Below are 27,051 nucleotides of genomic sequence, written 5' to 3' on the forward strand. Positions count from 1 at the left end.
CATTAAGTGAGGAATTCCTTTTTTAGACATTGTGTCACAAAAGCTTAAAATTATTAACTTTTATATGGATCCTTTAGCTATTATTTACTCATATATACAAGACTGAAATTCATTGAACCATTACGCGTACTGTATACTGCTAGATAATATAATAACAACAAAATATTTTGAGCTACCATACTAATAAGGCACGTACAGCTTTCAAATAAGTATAACGAGCTCTACATTTGATATTAACCTGAAATTGTTATTGTCATTAGTAGAACACTCCCTTAAAATAATGGTTGTGATTTCAATTTTTACCTTCTACAAATCAAGAAACTTACGCCTGTTTACAGTCATAGATATACATACATATAAGACTTGTAGTACATAATCTAGTTATACATAAATCAAATAATTCATAGTACTATACAGGAATCAAGATCACGATACAAAGGCCTAATCCGAGATTCAAACGATTCAGTGTCTTTACACTAGGAGTGGGTAATAATCAATATCTATATATTTTAGTTACAATATCTATGTAAGTCAATGAAAAAACATATTAAATATCGGTTGTCTAATATATAATATTGAAAATAAACACCCTATCAAGTCTATATCCGTAGATATCCGTCTAGTATGGACGATGTCGAAATGGGTGATGATAATTTTTTCCGCCATCAATGTCCAGAGAAACCAATTTTTCTTTATCCACCATAGAATGGCAAACAAGCTAACCCACCAGACCACCAAATATATAGATATCAAAGCGGTCCTGATGTTATCCTTACTTACCTCAGAATAAAAGATAAAATATTGTATCCGATAGGCAAAAACCACCGAAAGACCGTTCCAAAAGGCCTTTCGCGGGTTTGGAGTGTAATGTAGATAAAAGCCATCCGCGGCCAACAGCAATAGAACAGTCCGAAAAAAAACTTAGCATAATATGCAATATCATACAGTATAATCTCGATTATCCGAATATTCGATTATCAGGACTTATAATAAACAAATAAATGATATTACGTATTAATTGAGTAAAAAGGTAATATGTAACCCATTATTGTTATAGCTTGTAATTTTTTTTTATATTGTATTGTTTAAATGACATATGTAAAACCCTTCACATAATAAAAAGTCATTATTATCATCATATCAGCTTTTAACTGTCCACAGCTGAACATAAGCCTAGAGGGTTTTGGCAGTAGTTGCCACGCTTGATTGGCAATCGCAGTTAGGCTTTGGAGATGTAAGAGGGATGTTGCTGCCCATCCCTCACCCACCCTTAGTCGCCTCTTATGACACCCAAGGGAAAGGAAGAGGTAGCCTATTCCATGCCGAGACCACCAAAAAATATTAAAATTTAACTATTGTTTGATTTGACTTTGTAATCAATTATACGGATTTTCAATTACGGAATACTATATTATATTTATAAAAATCTCTGATATAGGAATATTGAATGAAATTATCTAACACAAAATCAGAGACATGGAACATTAGGATTTAGTAACAACTATACGTGCTTACCGAATTTAGATTTAAGTATAGGCATTGTTTTTTTTATTATTGCAACTCTCGATTACCATAGAATGTAAATTATACTTAACTTACATAAACATTTAACACCTCAGTAAGTTAATTTAAATTCTACTTTTGTTACAAATAATCGATGTTTATATAGGCTAGTAGAGTAACTACTTTCGTTATTTCTTTATTTTTTTCCTTGAAATAATTTTATTTTATTGGTTCCACAAAAAAAAAATCAATTTCATTTGTGGCAAAACAATGGCATCAATTTATTTTGATTTAAACGCTAAACTAGTAAACCGATTTTGATAAAAAGATATTTCCAAAACAGTTTACAAAGACAGAATCATGAGATAAACAAGCATAAAAAATACACGTATAACCAAATTATGAAACTCCTTTTTTTGGAAGTCGGTTAAAAATGCTAAAAATCTAAAGCTTCCCATATTGACTTGACAGCATTCGCCATGTTTGCATGGAAGGCTCAAAATTATTGTCGTTTTTTGACCCATATTTTGGAAAAAAAATAGCTTCATTAGTCATCTAACAACCTTGTTGGTGTAGCGTTTACCACACCGCTTTACTTGCCAGCCGTCGCGGAATCGAATTCTGTACAATACAAATATTTTTATTCATTTATATGACTATTTATATTGGTCTGGATACTAAGTATAAAATGTATTTATATAATCCGCTTTTTTTTTTAATTAATAGACAATTAATTAAAAAAAAACCGGAATCGCTTTCACATTTATAACATTACATTAGTAAGGATTCAGTCACCCATTAATACACACACATACATCATTCATCCTTTGAGTACTTAATGTGTAAAATTACGCATTACGTGTATCAAGACGATCAGGAACCGTAACGGTGGCAGGGCTTGCACAACAACAGTACATATTAACACGGTGCGCGTGCGCAGCAACAGTGACACGCCAAACGCCATCAAACATGTACTACACCGTCGCTGTGAGTAGTCCTTAAATAATTAATATACACTCTTAAGGAAAATACTGTGTTGCATTTCTATAAAAAAAGAAGTGAAAAATGTGATTAAAAAGTGTTATTATATTTTGTATTAAAAAAAAAGTGTTAATGTAGCAACCCTTAAATAAAAGTCACCAGTTAGTTGTACTACGGAATTTAGAATTCAGAAACTGCAAAAAAATCAACAAATCTTTATTGTTAAAAAAATAAAACCGGTCATGTGCGAGTTGAACTCACACGTCGTTGGTTCCGTGCATAAATATATAAATATGAGATAAAATAAGAAATAGCTACATAATAGATATTATCATAGCATTGGTACTGGTAGTTGCTGAGACATAGCGCTGTGACAGACAGAAAGGACGAACGGACAAATGGACAGATAAAGTCACATCATAAGTGTCACTTTGTACCTTTGAACGGAATCCTAAAATCGACTATAGAAGGGATTTTTGATATTCTAGATATACTTTTTGATTTTCTAGATAAAAATGGCATATCTCCTTCTTTATCTTAAATAGTAAGTCAAATTTCATGACAATTGATTGAGCCGTTGAGTCGCCAAGAGGTAACAAACAAACAAATGCATTCTCGTGTTTATAATATTTGTAAGGATTACGTCGTGTAGCCTAACAGGATATCCATAATAAAACGAATTTAAAGGTATAACGTTAAAAAAAACCGTCAAGTCATTTAGTCTACACGTTGCGCCAAAGATTTAGACAAATACATAGAGAAGCCCGAAAAACGTGTTAAATAATGTAGGGTTGTTCTCGTTGAACAAATTTTAATTAATTTTACTTGAATATATAATATTGTTATTCTTAACATCCGTTATAAAATAGTGGTCCACAAACAAAAAGCAACTTCCATTGTAGCAAAACAAATTATTTTTATTTAAAAACTAAACTACTAAACTTTTTTTTAATAAACTTTTTCATAGATGAAACCGATCTGAAAGTATATCCTATCATATAAAATAGGAATTTTCCAAAACGTTTACATTTAGTTATGAGGTAACAAACATGTAAAAAATACAACCGAACTGAGAACTTCTTGAGAACTTTCTCCTCCTCCCCCTAAAATCGGTTGAAAATGGTCACAAATAAAACAAAAATCGTTCTTTAGAAAAATATTAAAATGAGCAATTCCACGCTATATCTCTAGTACAAAGCAAAGTCGTTTCCCGTCGTCTGTACGCTTAGATCTTTTAAACTACTCAACGGATTTAAATACGATTTTCATCAATAGATAGAGTGATTCAAGAGGAAGGTTTATACATATAGTTTAATATTGTTTTTATTAATTTGTGGAAATATGACGATAATTGTTGATGACGGAAAAAATCAAGTCGACAGAGAGCTTTTATCGAATACGCTGAAATATAATAAAATAATATACTCCAAAAAAGTCAGTAGATAGCATACTATATTAAACAGCTTTCTATAATTATTTTAATATTTTATAAAATTTATACAAATTATGTGAAATATGGAAAGCTATTTAGACGGATACAATAGTAATATTATTAATCACTCTACACTGACATCACATTGTTTCTACATTACACTTGTGCGAAGGCGGAGCGGGTCGCTAGTATGTAATAAGACATAAATTTTGTCATTATAATTTAACCATAACTAAGGCTGAATAACGATTTATATTAACGAAAGGATTTTGATACTATGCTAATTTCACTGTCATTAAGATATTTTTACAGACGAAACTAAGCTATAAGAAAATAAACATAATGTTTTTTAGCTAAGCGCATTTTTTTTTTCTTAAATAATAAATTGTAACCGTGAGAAGCCGGGGCTAATCACTAGTCTGTCATTAACTACTTAGTAGTCGTCACACAATTTGGATGATAAAGTGTCACCTGTCAATGCGAGTTAATTCTTAAATTCTTACCTGACATTTCATTTTACCGCTGTCTATAAATAAAAGTAGATCGTATAAAGGGACAATTTAGGTTAAATATAGTGCCCATTGACATTATAAAACGACCTTTATAAATATATAATTAATTTATTAGAATAAAATAATTATATTTTCCATTTCAATTTTATTTTACCCATCCGTCCGACTATAATTCGTTATGAAAACAACTCTACATCGGGTACTTTGAATTTACGAACCAATTTATCGGGTCGTTTTTAATTTTTTTTTTTTTTTTTTTTGTTTATATCATGTAACATCTTTGCCAATTCTAAAGAGTCTTCATTTAATAAAATAATCTTTACTTTCATATTAAACTAATTTTACGGAAGTTTGTTAACAAAAAATTCTTTTTCATTTATTGATTTTTTTCGATTCCGTAATTATAACTATATTGTATCATTATTTAACATTTTGTTTTTTTTTTTACAGTTAACTCTGACCGTACTGGCCGCGGGTCATATGGCGTCTCCGGTAGCAGATCCAGACCCTCACCATACACGGTAAGTTTTATATGAGTAAAAATTACGGTGATCAAATATTTTACTCCATTTCCCAAATTTATGTATTTTACGAATATGTGTAAAGTTAATTATATATATATATATATATATATATATATATATATATATATATATATATATATATATATATATATATATATATATATATATTAATACAACAATATTTACTTCCATATTGAAACTATTGTACTTGAAGAACTTTTTTTGAGATGAAAGAGACTTTTTTGAAAAAAAAATCCTATTAAATTAATTGTTTAGATCCGTTTCATACATACAATAACGTGAGTTTAGTTTTAATAAGTGATTATGACAAGATTAAATGATACCTATTGCTACCAACAAAAAGGTATTTTATATAAATATGTTTTGTGACCAGTGACGCCATCTAGCGTCATGGTATAGAAAAGTGTTATATGGTGGTGACCGTATTCAAAATAAGACGGTAGCTCTGTGTACTTATCTATTTAATAAATATGTTCAAATACATAATGTCATGTGTAATGCAATTATTGTGCAATAATTTTATGTAATCAAATGTTTTTACTCAAACAAAAAATATTACAACATTAGGTACTTGGTATTAAGTGAAACATTTTAACAGAAAAAATAAAGATAGCATTCAAGTTTGTTTTATTATAATTCGTTAAAAAATAGAAGTCGGTATGAGAAAATTTAACTTTATACATTTATTATGAGCCAACGACTTTTCTGACACGAATGGCAGCGTCATTTCATAGGTAATGGGCATATGCATTTCTTATAATACAGCCATCAAAGCGAATACATCGATCAAATTGATGGCATAGATATATGTATAAGAATAACCTATAATTTTATGTATAAATACTTACACAGAAATTGTTTCCACAAAATTACACAAACAGAAATAATCCACGTATTAACATATAATGATATTTCTTATAACAGATTAAGAAGTATATTATGAATAATGCATTATACATAAATTTGCCTTTAGACTCGTCTATGGCAGGATTGTTATGAGTGGGAAAAAAATATTGTGTTAGATAGAAAACAAATTTCTTAGATATATCAAATTGCTTATTCAAATTTTTGTAACCCGGTTTTTTGTTTATATATGATTTTACACTAAAGCCTAATAAAGCTTATATTCGTACAAATAAGAACAAAGAATTTTCAATCTTTACAAAAGTATGAATGAATGAATGAGTATACTTTATTTGCATTATACAATATAGGAAATAAACAAGACAATTTACAAACATAACGATACAATTGTATAAGTACAGTAAAGCGGTCTTATTGCTGAGAGCAATCTTTTCAAGACAACCTTAAGGTAATGGACTAATTGTTGTACAAGTAGGTATAATAGTGCTTTATAATTAAAAAAGCATCTAGTAAATATGTGCACAATCTAGTAAAGTAGTAAATATGTGCACAACGCGATTGTAGATTCATTTGATTAATTTCACAAAACGAGCCAAAAAAAAAATTTGAAAACTCTTTTTTATCATTTGATCATAGTTATCTCTAAATACCTATAAATACCTGTATCATTTATTTCAGCGAAACAAGCAATACAGGCAATTATAATAAAAGATACAAATTAAAACAATAAAAGCAACTATTTTATTACTTGTATCCTATTAATAATTGCATATTTCCAATAATAATATACTAATATACAAATGTGTTAAAATAATAATATGGGATAAAATTCTAAAATACATTTATTATAAGTTATTCAATACATACATACATATAAATCACGCCTGTTTCCCTTTAGAGTAGGCAGGGACGAAGAAAATATACTGTCTAACACTAATTAAGCTTATAAATCTAATATATGGTACATAATGTATGTCGTTTAAATTATTCTAAATAGATTGATGACAAGCTCAACTCAATCATTTATATGTATTTGAATCATATCCTGACAAATTAACTGTTATTTTCTTGATAAAACATCGTCGTCATCATATTAGCCTTTAACTGTCCACTGCTGAACATAAGCCTTCCCCTTGGAGGGTTTTGCCAGTAAATGGCACGCTTGGCAGGCGAACTGGCAACCGCACTTAGACTTTGCAGATGTTTTAAGAGGGACGTTACTGGTCGTCCCTCGCTCTCCCTTAGTCGCACTTACGATACCGGAAAGAAAGGGGTGGCTATTCTTTGCCGGGACCACACGACAATATAACATGGCATGTATAAAACATGAACTTTTTTAGTCTGGTTTGTACCTTTTCAATTCCAGATGATATTCTAGAATTTCTACTATGTATTTGTAAAAGTAGTGATTTGAAAATGAAGTAGTAGCGTATAAATTTGCATATAAATACGTAAATTTTCATGAATAGATTACAGACTAGTCGTTAAGCACGACATTGTCCGTGTAACCGTAGTATATTGATTGCCCATGTCCTTTTCCATACCACATAGGACGTGCATGTACAGTTATGGTACAATTAGTTAAACTTACTTACTTTACTCGGCTACGGTAACCGCTTACCATCAGGTGGGCCGTATGCTTGTTTGCCACCTCAGTGGTATAAAAAAAAACTTACTTTCATATTTATAACATTAGTAAGAATGACGGGTTCAAGAAACGACCTTTTATCTCTAAATACTTTAGTTCACGTCGTCTAAAATTACTACGGTTTTTTTTTTTATTGTGAGACAATTCTTTGCTTAAAATGTTTTGCAACTATATTATGCTCTATACATTTTTTTTCTTTTACAGTATAAGAATCCACGTACCTCAAGAGGTGCATACTGTTCATCATCATCACATCCGAACATATCCTGTGATAAAAGAACTGCCTATCATAAGAGAGGTTCCAGTAGTGAAGGAAGTACCCATCATAAAAACTGTTCCTATCGTGAAGACACTACCAGTGCCAGTGGTTCACACTGTAGCAGTAGAAAAACCTATACTTCTACCATCTCTTGATTGGCATTGAGTTCAGTGATAGCTAATAAACATCCTTTATATCCATTGGTTAACAAAAAATACCAAGATTCACAATTAGTTATTGAAAAACAACAATAGAAATAGAGCGCATTTAATCCAAGTATGCGCTCGTTTTTACAAGTCATTTATAAGTACTTAAACATGCTGTAATTTCTTTAAAACTTTTCTAAAATTATAACACCTAGGCGCAGAGTTTTGTATTACAGTATGACTCTCCTGGCGACTTTTGTCTTGTTCTACGACTAGTCACTTCTAAGAGTAACTTTCAAATGTGATTGTGAATCTTAGATATTTTTTATATCAATGCTTTGTATATAATAGTATAATTTTATCATAGGATTATGTTTTCAAAGTCATCAATGAAGGAGACTTAAGCTTCTATTGATCTCCTTTGTACTTATAATCGCAAAATCAATTATTCAGTTACAACTCGACGTGTTTCGCGTTAATTTTATCGCACAACAAACAAAAATATAAATAAGCAACGTCAATAATGAAATAGTTTGATGTAATTGTTACCATCTATAATTTTTTGCTCAATTATGTCTAACAATTGACAAGATAATAATACTCTATACACCATATATTTTATGCGGAGTCACGATACAGTAATTGGGTCACAATGTAATACATCAAACGGTATTAAAACATTGCTAGATTTATTGAGTTAATGCGGTACCTTGAAAGTTATTGATACTCAACAATTTAAAATGCTAAACAAAAATTTGTCCATATACTCCGTTAATGAATAAATAATTTTCACATTACTTCGTAATGTGCTAACAATACCTATTTATTGTTGTCAAAATTATTACTTGCTTAGGATTATTTATTATTAAGAATTACAGTGAGATTCTGAACGGCAATTTGGAATGTAGTAAGGCACATAATTAAGCTGTATGTAACAATATAACCAAAATACATAATTGCAGTGAACACCGCTCAAAAACTCACAAGTAATCCATGATAATTACTGTGTAATCCTAATTGTTTTATATGTGATAGTACACAATATAATGACGTGCAATAAATGAAATTGTGTGTTATTGAAATCAATGTAGATATGTTTGCACCTTGAAGATTATATTGTTAATTCTTAATTTTGATGTGTCAATGTTTCTGACAATATCAACAATTCTTACTCGAAAATTATCAAATTCGTAAATACGAATTTCTTGATATAATGACTCTCGTGACAACATTTTGATAATATGACAATTAAACTTGGCGACTTTTGAACAATAAATAATTACGTTTATGTTTTTTTTATTTACCTACTACCTTTTACCAATGACTTCGTCGGCATTATGTGGACACGTTAATTGACCGAGATAAAAAGTAGCCTATATCCTTCTTCATCGCATATAGTACGTGTGTACCAAATTTCACAGTAACTAGTTTAGCCGTTCAGGTGCTAAGAGTTAATAAAAACAATAAACAAACCTCCTTTTTTTTACATTTATAATATTAGTAAAGATTCATTAAAATATACCTTATTACAGCAGTATCGTTTGAATAATAAAGTGCTCTTCTGTATAACAAATTAAATATTGATGATTTTAGTTTATGATAAATATAGTTTTGTTTTTTTCATTTCATATTCATTATCCACTGTTGAACAGTATAAGTATCCACTATATGTGTGTATTTAAATATAATTAATGTTTAATATCGATGATTATAGATACTGGTAATTAATTTTTAATTAAACCAAACACTTATCAAATAAGACAAAGTAATTAAATGTAAAAAAGTATAAAAACTATTTCATTATGTTAAAAATTCTCTAAATCGGAAATTATATTAAATAGAGAGTCAATTTGCTTTTTGTACTGTACATTTTTTTATAATGTATTCAATAAAGAATCAATAAAATAAATAAATTAGTATGGATCAGCGTGCGACTAAATCCAATCGATTACAAAAAGACAATAAAACCACTTCGGAATTAACGATGGTATCATATAACATACACACAAAAACAAATATTTTGTGGAATGTTGACCAGAGTATGATCAGAGTAGAGAATGCTATTAGCATTAAGCCCGCCTTTTGTATCATATTGTTATTTGGTTTCTCAAATATATACTATTTGAATACTTTTATTCCAATAAAAATAGCCAAAATATAAATTCAGAATTGGCAAAGATATCGTCTATTTTATACAAAATAATGAAGTCATTTTAAAAATTTTTGAGGTAGTAAAAATTAATGTAGTAAATAATTTTTTTTATACTGTCAAAAATTTGTCAAATTCTTATTTGTTACTCAACTGAGCACTTTTAAACGTTATATTTAATCATTTTAGTGTTAATTCACATGAAATAATTCGCGGTATACAACTAGTAGTACACAGTACAAAGGTCCAAACGCACCGATAAAACTTACAAACCATTTCACACCATCAATGCACCATCGGGTTAGTCCCATTTGTGTACCTATGTGCAACTATGAAAGTTATTTGTACATAATGGCCGGGTCTATTGTTGAGGTGTTATCTCGGCGAGCCATGTTGGCCTATTGTGGGCATGTCAAAATTGAAAACCATTTTGTTCATGAATCCAATAATGTCCGAAATATTGGACGTGTCCTATGAAAAATCTCTTGGTCTTTAAATATACATGTGAGAGTTTGTAAATATAAATAGGCGTTTTGATGTTCGTTATTCAATCTAATTTAAACGTATGAATGGATTTGAATAGAATTTTATACATGGATACAGAGATGCATTATATTCTAGATAAGATATTTTTGTCACATATTAATGTAGGCAAATTTCCAAATAGTTAATTGTAAACAAACGCGTTGCGGCCGTGTGGTGCCCGGCATAGAATAGGCCTTCCTTTCCCGTGGGTGTCGTAGAAGCGACTAAGAGAGGGCAAGGGATGGGCAGAATCGTCCGTCTTAAAACGTCTCCAAAGTCTATTTGTGGTTGCCAATCCGTCTGCCAAGCGTGGCAAATACTGGCAAAACCCTCTAAGGGGGATGATTATGTTCAACAAGGCTGATATGATGATGATAAAACGCGTTGTTGACACATATTTTAAATATACTATCGGGGCTTACCGCAATAAAATATTTTGTGGAAGTACTATTTACCTGTAAGTTTTTTCATCGTGTTAAGTCCCGATTGTGTATTCAAAACTGCAAGTTTCAATTTTATAGAGGAATGTTTTACTTGCATTTTTAGAGATAAAAATTACGAGTAATTATAAAGACTTAATTACTAGAATATTTAAGAGGTAACTAGATGAGTAAGACGCAATAAACCAGTGGTAGAAAAGAAAAGCTCGAAATAAAACCCTATACTAAATAGCCTGGCCAACAATTCTTCCATTCTTCTCTTACAGAAAAAATCTAGTGCCCCGCAGTCTAATATTATTACGAATAGATTTTTAAGCTTATTTACACTGTATTTACAGATAATTTTATGTATAAAAAAATTGTGGTTAATGCTGTTAAAATACAACAGTTTAATTTTACTGTAATTGCAAATTATTGTACAAATAGGTACATTCATATTACATTTACTGGCAGTGTATTATTTCCTTTAACCATAATAGGCGCAAAATCCAAACATGAAATAATAAATTATAATAATGAGGTTTTCCAAAAACAAACTATATTACTGAAGTTTTCCTGTAAATTGAGATAAAAAATGGTATATCTATTTTAATCTATATGGTCTATATATAATACTATTTTTATACAAAACCTTACGGCGTTTAAAGCATGATTAAACAAAACAGTCAGATATAATTACACATTTACAATTGTAGTATTTATTGGTTATTTAATTAAAATCATTATTCTCTCTCTTTATTTAAGAGTTTTCTGTTTTTTCTTGTCGGTGCAACTAATTCATTATTATTCGACAAAAAAAATATTGGACACCCAAACAACTGCAAACAGTTAACCCTAGGCTCCGAGCAGCGATCTAACTATTTGAAGATACCTCGTTTAGAGGTAAAACACGTATCGCAAAACATCCGTGGACAAAATAACAATCAGAGATTGATGGCTAATATGGTGAGTTATGGAACTTCTGGTAATAATAGAGATGGCCAGTCTACGAGTGTTAGCAATCATACATATACTAATGATAGTGGAATTAAACAAAATAATTCTAATCAAATGCCAGGATAAATGAACTTTTGCAAAAAAACACCAAGTTCAGTAAAGTATAGTATTAGTAGTTAGTATACAATCTATTTTCATGCAACATCATTAGTTATTGACTAAAGACAATACTGCGGTTCAGAGAGCTAAGCTTAACCAAAGCAATAAAGTAACATGAGCTACAATTACAGTAGGAACTCCTAACCCTAACTTTATACCCTCAAAGTTATGAAACTTGCTAAAACTTCTAACTAGGTACAACATGTAAAATGTACTAATACACATACATATGTATATCGATATGAGATTCTGTACACATACAGTAATTTACATAATATTTACATACTAGTTGTTTTATGATAAGTTTCGTAAAAGTAAATTCGGTTTATCACAAATTTTAACGAACAAATTTTCAAATATATTAAAATTAAATTAGGGATTTTTTTACCTCTAGAGTGTTTATTTTTCAGAGGGCTCTATTTTTATAGGTCTAGACTGAAAACAATGGAACTCACTTTACACATTTAAAATAAATATTAATTAAAGCTACAATTATAATTAAGGCCAATAAAACCATTTCTACTTACAATAATTCGTACATTAAGTACACATATCATTATCATATCAGCCCTGAACTATCCACTGCTGAACATAAGCGTCCCCCTTAGGGGGATTTTGTCAGTACTTACCACGCTTGGTAGGCGAGTTGGCAACCGCAGTTAGGCTTTGGAGATGTTTTAAGAAGGGTCCTGCTGCCCATCCCTCGCCCTCCCTTAGTAGCCACTTAGGACACCCACAGGAATGGAAGGGATGGCCTATTCTATACCAGGAACACACGGCAATATAGACCATAATCTCAGTAATATAATAAAATTGTAACTAGATAATTTTTGTATAAAAAAGATATTTAAGAAAATTTAATATGAGGGATCTTAATAAGACCAATGAATGCCAAAACAATCCTTTTTATAAATACTATCTGGTCTGTATGTACGTTTGTATCAGCATCATGCAAAAATTACTGCACCAAATTGGATGCGGTTTGTTATGTTCTACAAATATTGCTTAAGGTTTAAAAAGAACAAGGTGAAATGAATTAGTGTCTTCTATCTTAAACACATACAAATGCATATTAACGAACAAGATGATTCGTGGGCATATAAGACTAAAAATATTTGAATTTTGAACACGAGATGATGTATCTACAAACTTGTAATAAAAACTGGGAGTATTTCGAAAAAAAATATTATCACTATGTAAACCCTATCTATTGCAAAAAGAATATAATTTGTTTAGCATTGACAAAGGTATCGCATAAAAAAAGATTCAAATAAAACAGACGAAGTCGGCGGCGGTAGTCACTTACCATCAGGTGAGCCGCATGCTCGTTTGCCCCCTGTGTTGTAAAAAAAAAAAAAAAAAAAAAAAAAACGAATTATGATGCTATTCCTTTTTTCCTAAACAACTGTCGCTGTGTAAAGATATCAATAAAGGGGTTGTTAATTTTGCGACGACTGTAATTTTTTTATGTCATAAAATCGAAAATTATATGAAATAATTATTTATTCTTTGTCGCACAATGAAATTTGTACAAATGGCGTTCTAAATGCCGTATGACATTGTCTACCAGTTAACTATTAAGTAAAAAAAGAAAACGTTTGAGGTCACTGGTCAATCACACAGGTAGACAAAGTTTTCAAAAAATATTGTTTTCGCATCTATTGCTTTTATTAAAACCTCATATATTTTTTTTCTTAAATCTATAATTCTAAAATTTAACACGTCATACTTTAAATTAAGCAAACACAGTCAATCCTGTTACTGATTTGAATCGATTGATGTTCGCTCAATTAATTATTTTGTAAGCCCATAGACAGACAGATAAATGTTCGCCCGTGAATACGGCCCTTGACGATACTGATAGCGTGTTAAACAAAACTGAGATGGCAATTTAAAACCCAATTTCATTCATGAAATTATTTGTACGGAATAGTGAAACACAGTGCGGAATGATTCATTTGTTTATTTTATGATTGACTGTGCTTAATAGCACATCTGAATGTTTCTACGCTAAACCATTAGGTACAAAGTAATAAATTGAAAATTTTACTTTCCATAACTCTGTCCGCTAGGCCGATTACAGAAAATTAGTCGGTAAATACGAGTGCACTGGGGTAATACACTGGCATACACACACAGACAGATAGAAAGAGAGACATATACATACACATACACACACCCATATACACGTGCGAAAAAAAAACACCAAATATATTAGCAATTTATGTTACTACTTATTTAATGAATTCTAAATTACTAATAAATTAAAAATAATTAATCATAATGGATGCAAGTGGCTCAGGACCATTCTATGAGGGAGGCTTATATCCAGCAGTGGACGGATAAAGGCTGAAATGATGATGAATTTTTCAATAAATTCTCCTAGATATTTTACATTTTATATAATTTCAAGTGTCTTTATAAAGTTCATGAACCTGGATGAAAAATATGGAAAACAGGCTTAATCTACATAGCAATATAGCAACTTACTACACTGTACCTAAATTTAGATTGTACCCTCGTGAATAGGTACTAAAGTGAGCAGAAAACAAAAAGTTCCATTATTAATGAAGTGAAACCATGCGATCCGATGTGGAACACCACGTGATTTCCTGAAAATTATGGCCTCAACGAAATTTTTAAATTATTCAACGCGATAACCAATTATACAGGCCAGTAATTCCTCTAGCCGGGACATCGGAGCGGAAAATTTGTTTCGGATAAATATACGCTTGGGGTCTTTAACTATTTTATCTAGTCTGAGAAAAATATAATTGAACCTCCTCTTTAGGATTTAATAATTTGATTTGAAAATAAACATAGTCTTATCGATAATCCTAGCTGGAGTTGTTTAAGGCATTAAGTCGACCTTTATAGCGATTTGAACGTTCAAAAATATTATATAAGTATAATAAATAACACAACTAATCTGTATTATCTATTAGAAAAACATTACGATTTATAACAAAAATTTTTTCGTGAATGTCAGATTAGAAATAAGAAATATAAATCTAAACAGTTTTAGCACTGATGTGAATGTTTATGTCATCAGAGAAATGTCGGAATGGTTTTTAACGGAATTTATTATCAACTGGGTATTGTACCCACATTTCTTTTTTAATTTAATCATATCAAGAAATTGTAAATAAATATGATCTGTGCAGAGACACATATGAGTCAGCATTGCAGAAAATCACTCATCTAGAGCGGCACCTTGAGGAAGTTCAATCACAAAATAAATCTTTGTTGGATCACAGGCGGTTGAGTAGTTATAACGAGACCATGGATCTGTATACAGAAATGTTAAATACTACTAATGATCAAACATCTGCTCTGCCCCTTGTGACCATAGATTTGACAAATACACCAAGCTCCTATAGTCCTAATAAAGTACCTATTAATAGTAGTAAGAAGTTAAAAAAATATGTAAAATTAAATAAATTTATTCGAAAATCAGAAAATTTAGTGAAAAGTCATAAAAAGTGTTTAAAATCAATTATTACTAGGAAGCAAAAAATTGACTTATCAATAGAATTAAATAATTGTAAAGAAAAAATATATAACAAAGATTTAGAAATAGATGAATTATCACAAAAAATTAAACTATTAGAGAACTCGTTGTCCAATTTATCTTTGAAATACGAATCAGCTAAGAATGAAATACATGAATATTCTGATCAGTTGGATAATTTAATAAAATTAGGTAACTACAACATGGAGCGGTTTGTTTCTCTTACGGATAGATGTCACTGTAATTCACCAGAGTCTGATAACTATATCCAACCGTCCCACCATAATCAGTTGAACATTGATATCTCATCCGTCACGGAACCAGACGTTTCATGTTTACCCACACGAAACAGTACAAAAGTAAATAAATGCAGCACTGTACATGAAACCATCAGGAGAACAATTGTTTATTCAGATGAATTTGGCAAGGATTTAGGTAGTTTATTATCGAACTGCCTCTCGCAACAAGTAATAAATAATTGTTTTCCGGGATCAGGTATATATAAGATTATAAAAAATATAGTAAATGAAAAATATGATATTCACACGACCTTAGTAATAGCGTTAGGGAATTGTTTGCATATGCGTAAATCTGATATAGTTAATTTAATAAAATCATTATATAATATAGTGGAGCTTGGTATAGGTAAAATATTATTATGCGCATTTCCCTACTCTCAATCCCTGACTAATGAACAGAATAAGTTCATTTATAGTATAAATAATTTAATTTATTCGATGACATATCATTGTAATGATATATTTTATTTTGAAAGTAACAAATTTGTTACAAATTATTATATGACGGGAGGTAATTTTTATCTTCCTAAAAAACAAAAAAAGACTATTGCTAGTTTACTAGCGTATAACATTTATGATCCCATTATAAGTAGTATAACGGGTTTAATTAGTAATATTAGTAATTATACTAATAATGTGACATGTGTTAATTTAAACTAACATCTACGACATTGGTTAAGCCACAGGATATGGTCATTATTCATCAAAATATTCGTGGCTTCTCCAGCAAAGAATTAGAATTAAGTCTTTTCTTAGAATCTAACAATGTACGGGTGTTATGTCTGACAGAACATTGGCTTAAACAATATGAAATAATTTGTCCTTTTGAACATTATAATATAGCTAGTTTTTTTGCTAGGAACAATGCCATTCATGGCGGGTCAATTATTATTTTAAAAAATGATGTAGAATATAAAAACCGTCAAGACATTGTAAATATTTCTATTGAGCAAACAATTGAACTATCTTGCGTAGAATTAGTTACTTGTATAATAATTTGCGTTTATCGTCCGCCATCGGCTTGTTTTGATTCTTTTGAACTGGCTATGGAGGAAGCATTGAGACGAGTCGCACGGAGGAATAAAACATTATTTGTATGTGGCGATTTTAATGTTGATTTATTATCGGAATGCTCAATAAGCTTAAGATTGATTAACTTATTTAAATCATTTAATTTGCACAATCTTTTTTTAGAACCCACTAGGGTCGCAGGAAATTCTGCCACTTGTATAGATAATGTTTTTTGTAATTGTGAAGTAAAGGTGAAAATGAATTTCGACTGTCTTGGATCTGATCATTACGGACAAAAAGTTATAATTGAAACTAAGGGATCTAAAGGGACTCAAACAATTACATGCAGACAAATAACACAAAAGAATTTGGCACGTTTTAAAAATAAAATTGAACATAAAATATCTAGTGTCATAGTACCTCAATATGACCCGGACATTGTATGTGAACATATTTTTAATTTAATTGAACATGAAGCTAGCAGTGAATTTAAAACAAAAACATTTTCAACTAGTGTAAAATCAAAGTTTTGTGACTGGGCCACGTTTGGTATTTATAAGTCTAGGGCTAATCTTTACGAACTTTACGAAAAACGAAGCTATATATCCGATCCCTTATTTCATGAACATGTAAAATCTTATTCGAAAATATTTAAAAAGGTTTGTCATACAGCTAAGTCTCTCTATTTAGGTAAAATAATAACTAAATCTAAAGATAAAATAAAAGCCACTTGGAAAGTAATAAATAGCGAAACTGGAAAAGTTAATTTTCAAAATAGCAAAATAGCTTTAAATATTAATAACAAATTGGTAAATTCCGACACAGAGGTCGCGCATACATTCGAATCTTATTTTACTAATATTCCATTAATTACGACACAGGCTCTAAAATCTTCCCCGTCTGCTGCTGAAACTTTACTAACAGACAATGTTAGCAAGTCATCAGCTGTATTTAACTTTAGACATACATCATCAGTAGAAATAATGAAAATATTCAAACAACTTAATAATAAAAAAACAGAGGATCTATGGGGTATATCTGTTAAAATACTGGATAGTATAATGGAAATTATTGCGCCCTCTCTTGCTTTTATTTTCAATAAATGTATAGATGAAGGTAAATTTCCTAACATAATGAAAATTAGTAAAATCATACCGCTTTTTAAATCTGGAGATAGGAGTGACCCAATAAATTATAGACCTATATCCATACTCCCAGCACTCAGTAAAATTTTTGAAAAAATAATCCTTATGCAACTTGTCAGTTATTTCAATTTAAATAATTTAATCCACAATAGTCAATTCGGTTTTTCCAAAGGTCGTTCAACTACAGACGCAGGTGCAGAGTTGCTTAGACACGTATTTGCTGCATGGGAAACTAAAATGGATGTGATAGGTGTTTTTTGTGACCTTTCTAAGGCTTTTGATTGCGTTGATCATAATACATTGCTAAAAAAACTTGCTTTTTATGGCGTCAAAGACAATGCTTTAAATTTAATAAAATCTTATCTATCTGATAGAATACAGAAAGTGAAGATTAGCAACGCTACGTCTGACGGGTCACTTGTGCAAATGGGTGTACCTCAAGGATCTATTCTCGGTCCATTTTTATTCCTAGTTTACATTAATGATCTCCCATATGCCATGCAGGATAGATGCGGCATAGTATTGTTTGCAGACGATACTTCATTGATTTTTAAAGTTAATAGAATGACTAATAATTATGACGATGTAAATAGTGCTTTGCGGCGTCTCCTGCACTGGTTTACAACTAACAATCTTATGTTAAACGCTAAAAAAACAAAATGTGTTAATTTCTCTCTATCTAAAAGTTTTAATATTAATTGCAATATTAAATTAAATGACGAATCTCTCGAATTTATAGAATCTACTGTCTTTCTAGGAATCACACTAGATAATAAAACACAATGGGGTGCACAAATTCAAAGCCTTGCAGCGAAACTAAGTTCAGCAGCTTTTGCCGTGCGTAAAGTTAGACAGTACACTGATACTGATACTGCTAGATTAGTCTATTTTAGTTATTTTCATAGTTTACTCTCTTATGGAATATTACTATGGGGAAAAGCGGCAGATATTAAGAATATATTCATATTACAAAAACGTGCCGTTCGAGCGATCTACTGTATGAAGAGTCGTGACTCATTAAGAGAGAAATTCAAAGAGGCAAATATTCTCACCGTTGCTTCTCAATTTATATATTCAAATATTCTATATGTTCATAAAAATCTTGACTTATTTCCAAAAAACAGCAATATTCATAATATTAATACTAGATTTAAGGACAAACTTGCGGTCCCCAAGTATCGTTTAGAAAAAGTTAATAGGTCTTTTATGGGAATAGGTATAAAAATTTACAATAAGATACCAAAGGATATGTTGGAATTACCCTTAAATAAATTCAAAACATCTGTTAAATCATATTTACTGAGCAAAGCCTATTACTCACTAAACGATTACTTGAATGACGAGTGTGCATGGCAATAGTTGTTCATGCACTGAATTTTCATTTAATGTTAGACATAGACACCTATATAAATATACATTGTAAATAAACTGGCTTTAAAAAAAAAAAGTAATTCAATTGAGTTTCTTGCCAGTTCTTCTCAATTGGATCTATATACCGAACTGGACGGTAGGAAAAATATAAAATTATAATGTAAAAATTTGACGTTCATAAGCGGCTAAAATGTCCTACATGAATAAATGATTTTTGAATTTGAATTTGAATATTTACGGTAAAAACTCCTAAATAGTACTAGTATCAAATAATCATTAATCAAATTATGTCTATATGAAATAGGATATAATTTCAATAGTAGTACGACAATAAGAAGTAGCTGCGATACGGATAAAATTACGGACACATATAATAGTATTTTTTTTATAATACAGAGGTTAAACGTTAGTATTGGCCCACCTAATGGTAAGTGACTGCCGCCCATGAGCATCCGCTACACCGGAGAAATCGCATATGTGCTGCCGGCCTTATCAGAAAACGATATTCTCTGACAATTGCATCCAATTTAACAGCGTCAGGAGTCTTGTTGATAAATCAAGGATATTTCGTTACATTTTACTTTAAGAAACATGATACTGGCGGACAAGTTACACGTGAGATAAGTAACTTAAATTTCCAACATTTCTAGAAAATTTAGTACAAAGAACGACATAAGTACTTCTTATGTTTAATTACATATAGAGTGAGTACCTAAGTAAAAGATACCTAAGAGAGAATACCGTAGCAAGTGGTGCAAAACATGTTGCTACATTACCCCCTTTGGTAAACTAGAACATAAGAACAACAAAGTGTCACTATTAATAGATAAGTAAATCTATGTATTATTGAGCTATGGAGTTGTAAAGTACAGGGTTAATCACCTTCAACTTTAAATAATGATTTTAAATCGAAATCACGTCGCATGTACATCTAATATAAAGAAAATGTTCACGGGCGTTAAAAAACAGGGCTATATTTAAAAAATGTTTTATCGACACATTTCTAGGGGAGCTACGCATCTTTATTTTTTATTTATTATCCGAAAAAAATATTATATAAATAAAATACAAACCACATTCTAAAAAGCACAGAGATTTATACTGAATGGCTTATTTAATCTTCCATTTGTGTTTACATTATTTTTACGAGTTAAATTATGGTAATAAAGATATGAAATGTTTTTCAATTTATATTCTTATGATTCAGTGACACCTAATTTATTCTAGATTTAGATGTCAATGCTCTAAGATTATGTCGTTCTAGAACTTATTAAGATTATCTAAAATTAGAGCTAAAACTATTACTTAACGTGTCATCCAAAATTTACGAAGCGAAAGTTACTTCCTAGTTAGGCAACGTCGTAGTTTCCAAGTTTAGAGTTGCTTTGAAAACTCTTGGCTAAACTGGACGACCACATTTACCTGAATGTATAGACTAGTGCCTCTAAATTTACTTATTTTGGACTGATAATTAAAATTATCAATTTTTATTACTGAAATTCAATCCATTATACTCGTATTTTCCTAGTTATTTACTTTCTAGTAAATTATTATACTAATTTAAAATAGTAATTACCAATATATATGTTATATTAAACAATTTTATAGTTCTGAAGAGACGAAAAATTATGAATAACTAATAAAAACACAATATAGTGATAACAATACAATACGGTTTGGTACGAGGAGGTTACTAATATAGTATTATATTATGTATGAGCTAAGCCGCATTGCCAGCATTGTAGAAGTAAACCAATATCTTTCTATAAGCGCGGGTTCAGAACAAGGAATTATAATATAATAAATATATATATAAATGGAAGTATAAAAACTTATTCTTAAATCTTCCTACATTCCTATTCTTTTATTCATTAAAAAGCCTAACGTCTCAGAAAACAATTTTATCCATTTAAAGCTTTTTCTTTTGCGCAGATTTTACAATTTAGAAAAACTGACAAACATACCAATAGTTAAAAGAATTTTTACGACATAAAATTTTTTATGAATAAGGGGATTAGCTTTTAATCTTCGATCAAAAATACTAATTACATGTTCGGTCAAAGCGCAAAAACAAACGAACTAATAACGCCATACAAAATTTATTCCTATTTTTACAGTTTATAATTATGTTTTAAATTACATTTACGATATTTAATATTCAGTTAGACGATGTCATATCTGAGCGCTGTTTGAGGTTATCAGGCGTCACTTATTAATGCTACATTTGAAATTTGTCATAGTTCTTGAGAGTTTACGTAGTTGGTAATATTAACATACATACATACATATCTGTCACGCCTGTCTCCCAAATTTTATCACTTCTAAATAAAAAAACTTAAACACCAAAAATAATGGAACACCAAATAAGATATTAAATATTCACTCTATTACTAATAAATATATATTCTTATAATAACACATATAATCTAAACCCAACCACAAATAAATATAGACGAGGTAAACGTAATCCGCAGCACAAACTCGCTACGATAACAAAACATCGTTATTAATATTAATATCCGAAAACCTACCCTGAGCCTAAGAAATTTATGCCCATTATCGCGTACCCACCCACTTCTCTCATTTGTTTAACTCATCAAGGAAAAAGATCAATTAGGAAGATTAGTTATCGTCTTTAAAGATTACGTCATTGCAAGCAAACGACAGGGGGTAGAGAGGCTGGAGGGGGGGGGGGGTGAGAAAACGCACTCCTAACCCTCGCTCGCTCGTCCGCCGTGTAGGAGACGCCCTTGTTAATTTTATAAACTACATTTTTGGCCGAAGGCGTCGATAATAATTTGTGGTGTCTTGTTACAAATGGAATACAGGTCCGTTCTTACTCGAAAATTGCCTGTCTATAAAAAGCAATAAATCAAAGAATATGTCTCTTTAAAGAGAATATATATATTATAATATTTATTGCTTTCTATTTTCCTAATCTTATATTACATACATAAAATTAGGAAAGTAGAATTATACCAGTTGCATTTTTTAGTAGTTTTTATCGAATCTCAGTCGAAACGAATGATATCATAAAATTGATCCCATCATGTACTATGTAAAGAATTGAGTAAATAAATATATTTTTATGCTCTGTCCACTGCTGAACATAGGCCATCCCCATAAAGGTAGTTTAGCCAGTACTTGCCACGCTTGGCAGGCGGAATGGTAACAGCAGTTAGGCTTTAGTGATGTTTCAAGAGGATCGCTGCTACCCATCCCTCGATCGTTAACTTCCCTTAGTCGCTTTTTACGATACTTGCGGGAACGGAAGGGGCTATTCTATGCCGGGACCACGCAGCATTATTGTACTAAATTATAATCAATATTTATTTGTAGACAGATTTTCGAAATATAACTTATAGTAGAGATAAGTAACTCCCGTGTTTTATGATACTTAGAACTGCGGGTCTACCATGAAATGAAATTCCGATATTTCGGACTCAATTTCGTGTTTTTGTTTATAGCAAAATCGGATCAATAAATGGAGTTTAACATTTCGTTCGTCATACATCCTATCATAAAAGTCCAAAGGAACAATATTTTAACATTTTTAATATTTTCAAACGGCATGTATTATGTAATTTTAACATCAAATTTGTGTTTCGTTTAGCTCGAAATTTCAGAAAACATTTCATGGTATGCCCTCAGAAAACAGCCAAATAGAAAGTGTTAATATACCTACGCCTATAGATGTCTATAGGTGACATGTCATCGTCACGGATATCGCAAAATACATTGCCCATAGTAAACGCGTTGCCATTCCTAAACACTAAGATGTGATGCCTCTGTAGGTACTTTGTAATTTCATTGCCATATCCCACTCTCCTAAAAGGATCAGAAACTGAAAAAGTCGTAGTCCATTTAAATTTAATAATCGACCAATAAAAAGACTCACTTTCTTATTAATACTCGTATTATATGAGTTAAATACACTATCGGGACTAAAGACGATAAAAATTACGGGTCAACATACCTGCTTTTTTTTTTATTGGCGACCTTTAAAATTGAGAAATTATAAGAGTTGTTTGTTTAGATATTCACATTAAACGGTTCAACCGTATCATATTACATCTATAGTGGAAAATTATCGTTATAGTGATTTGGGAATAAAATATAATTCAAATAAGTGTAATAATATATATAATCAATGGACTTGGTTGTTGGAATAACAATATATTTTAAATGTAATTTTTAAGCTAATGAAATGTATCGTTATGAAGAGAATTTGGAACAGAGAGGACTGGAAGAAAATGCATGAATGAATTGCACCAACAAAAGGAAACTCTTAAATGAAAAGGGAAGAAGAGAATTTAAATTTAGTATACAGTTTTATCAAATAATAATGGTTTATAAGTTATATAAGTTAATTATATTATATATTGTTTCTGTAACATGTGATGGCAACGTAGCTCAAACTACTGAATGGATTTTAAGAACCTTTGGTAGCAAACTAAACATATCGACCATTACCTTCGATTTACTCATAGGATTCTTTGTATGCTAATTAAAGAGCGTAAAATCGATGGAAAAAAGCTGATATAAAATATTGGTAAATATTGTTTTTTAATTAAGGAAGTATATTTTATATATCTCAAACCACCTAGGACTAAGGCAGCGGTTTGCGGCCGCCCAAGGCACTGTTTACCGTATCAACATTCATGTACATCATTATACAGAGTAATGGGCATTGCAGACCACATACACCGCTATTATCTGTGTTGCCTCCGTAATCCGCGGTCGGTAACTATTATATTGCAACCCGGTTGTAGGTACTAATTACAAAACGTAATTAGTACTAAACAAATTAATCAGGCCCGTGCCAAAACATTATGAATATTGTAATCCATAGATAATGATTTTTTTTTAATTGTAGTGCTCATGAGAAAGGAAAGAGTAAACTGACATCTCTTTCCGTTTTCCGTTAGTTATTAATATTTAGATTCAGAGGGCCTACCATGAAATGTTTTCCGAAATTTAGGAGCCAAACGAAACAGAAATTTGATGTTAAAATTATATAATACATGCCGTTTGGAAATATTAAAAATGTTAAAATATTGTTCCTTTGGACTTTTATGATAGGATGTATGACGAACGAAATGTTTAACTCCATTTATTGGTTCGATTTTGGTATAAACAAAAACACGAAATGGAGTCCGAAATTTCGGAATTTCATTTCATGGTAGACCCGCTGATTCGAGTTACTGTTTGAAAGAAACAACACTCATAACAATCATAATATATAATATTTGTCATAAAAATGTCCAATGTCCGCCTTCCACCGCTGTGATCATAAAATTACATTTTTAATGGTCGGGTGTCCAATTACAGTGACAGTAATTAACAAAAGAAACTTATCTATTTTTATTTCGTGTTATCACATGAAGACTGCACGAAAGTTGTCTGCTTATTGTACCGTTGTCCTATTCATGTTTTTGCCGCTAAGCAGCTACGAGTATGCTTGCATAGTTAGTTTCTATTTAGAATGGAATTATATGGTAATGAAATTAAAGATCGCATGCGATATAATATCTTAGTCCTTAGCAATGGCGAGACAGAGATATTTTATGGGTGAAAATGTAATAGTAGTCCTGCCTGCGTTATCGGTATATACTGGCAAGGCACCAGTGAGAAGTGATAGGTAAAATGAAAACAGGTAAGTTAGCTTATCGTGACGAATTCAAGAATCAACTATAATGGTAGTACTGCGTAGTTTGATCTAAGCAGCAATGTACATTACAAGCAATAAACACAGAGATCTACCGTTGATGCCAAAGAATGTTATGTGATATGTGGAGCCTTCTAAGGGTGCTATTTATATTTAAAGACGAAGTTTACTATTTTTCATCAAGTGAGTCGTCAAATAGTTTGTCAATTGAAATGGCTTAAAAAGGTCCTATAGGCCCACTTTAAACAAAGAACCGATTCCCAAAAGTCTTTATGCCTACATATGAATTCCTACTAATATTATATAGGGGAAAGATTTGATTATTTTTTTATAACGAATAAACTCAAAAACTACTCATTCGATTTAAAAAATTCTTTCACTTATAAAACATAATCAGCGAGTAACATAGATTACACATTATTTTCGAAAATTCTATCCACCTATGCGAGACCGGACTGGATCGTTGGTATAATAAAATATAAAAATAAATAATAAAAAAAAACCTTATCGTCATTCCATCTACCACAAATAGGTAGGTACAATATCGCATACGACAATGTGGTCATTCCTATTTTCGAATAGAGACACTTCATCCCTTCCCAAGGGGATCATAAGAGGCGACCAAGTCTATAAATAGTTAGAGAGAGTAGCGATTACCCATACACTTATATGTCTAAAACGATAATTACGGCTATTAACCTCGAAGGGATATCTCGGCATGTATTCTATCATACATATGACCACTTTTTCTCTTGTTTCTGTGGAAATTTCGAGAAACCCTTTATTAAGGGTCGTTTAAGTATATATAAGGAACCTCTAAAATTTCATGTTCCCAGACTGATTTAACCAGTGTGTTGTTTGTCAGTTTGTTTATTAATATAAATTTTGCTTGTATACTAGCTTTTATTCATGAATATGATATATGTTCACTAGAATAAAAAAAGTAACCCATGTCCTCCATCTCATATAGTACGTGTATACCAATCATAGTGCTAAGAAGTAACAAACAGATAAATAAACTCACGTTCACATTTATAAGTAAAAATATGTAATTAATGGTTTTTCAAGTTTAAGTATAAATTACTTATTACTAATTTAATTTATTTTATTTTTTATTTTATTTATTAGGCGCACATAACAGAAATTTACAAATAAAAACTTAAATTATAATATGCAAGTACATAATGGGTATCAGGTAAACTTGCCACAACATGTGCACACAGCATAATCCAATAATAAATGCGACTGCAACAAAGCCATTAGGTTGCAACTATTAGTGAAAAATTTAAACATAAAAATAAACATAAACATAAAGAAAGTTAAATAAAAAACTAATACTTTTAACTGCGGATATTCACGCATAAACTAGGATAAAAATAGGATACATAATATATATTTAATATGTGATTGGTTTGTGTGCTAAATATTATTCTAATTCATCATCATCATCATCATATCAGCCTTTAACTGTTCACTGCTTAACATAAGCTTTCCCCTTGGGGGTTTGTGCCAGTAGTTGCCACGCTTGTTAGGCGGATTGGCAACCGCAGTTAGGCTTAGATATTTTAAGAGTTACGCGCCGCTGTCCATCACTCACTCTCTCTTAGTCTCCTGTTACGACACATACAGGAAAGGAAGGGGTGGCCTATTCTTTGCTAGGATCACACACCCTTGCAATTCATTGCATTCCATGCAGTCGTTGATATGTGATTAAATACAGCATTATAAATAAATAAATTTCTATATTTAGAAATTATAAAAATGTAAAACTTTATAAATATGTTTGGATGATTATCATTCAATCAATCACTGCCCGGATTTAAATAAAATTTATTACACAGGTTACAAATCCTAACACACCTTTTATTATAGTTTACATAGAGCAAAGCAAAGCCTCAATGCACAGCTAGTGCATTTATACGAGTAATTATAGGTGAATAGCTAATA

At 30.7% G+C, this 27,051-nt stretch overlaps 2 protein-coding genes across 5 annotated transcripts in view; one reads left to right on the forward strand and one right to left on the reverse strand.

Annotated features, from left to right (window-relative positions):
- The window catches only part of LOC113521698 (semaphorin-1A), a 536,733-nt gene that overhangs the window by 404,447 nt on the left and 105,235 nt on the right, over positions 1–27,051 (reverse strand). The window lies entirely within an intron of this gene.
- Positions 2,403–9,182, forward strand: LOC116413076 (uncharacterized). The gene is made up of 3 exons (XM_031910004.2): positions 2,403–2,490; positions 4,879–4,949; positions 7,690–9,182. Exons 1-3 carry the CDS (start codon positions 2,473–2,475, stop codon positions 7,907–7,909), a joined length of 309 nt encoding a protein of 102 aa, XP_031765864.1. The 5' UTR covers positions 2,403–2,472; the 3' UTR covers positions 7,910–9,182.

Source organism: Galleria mellonella, unplaced genomic scaffold, assembly GCF_026898425.1.
Source record: "Galleria mellonella isolate WM207_F2 unplaced genomic scaffold, CSIRO_AGI_GalMel_v1 utg63, whole genome shotgun sequence".
Taxonomy (NCBI): domain Eukaryota; kingdom Metazoa; phylum Arthropoda; class Insecta; order Lepidoptera; family Pyralidae; genus Galleria; species Galleria mellonella.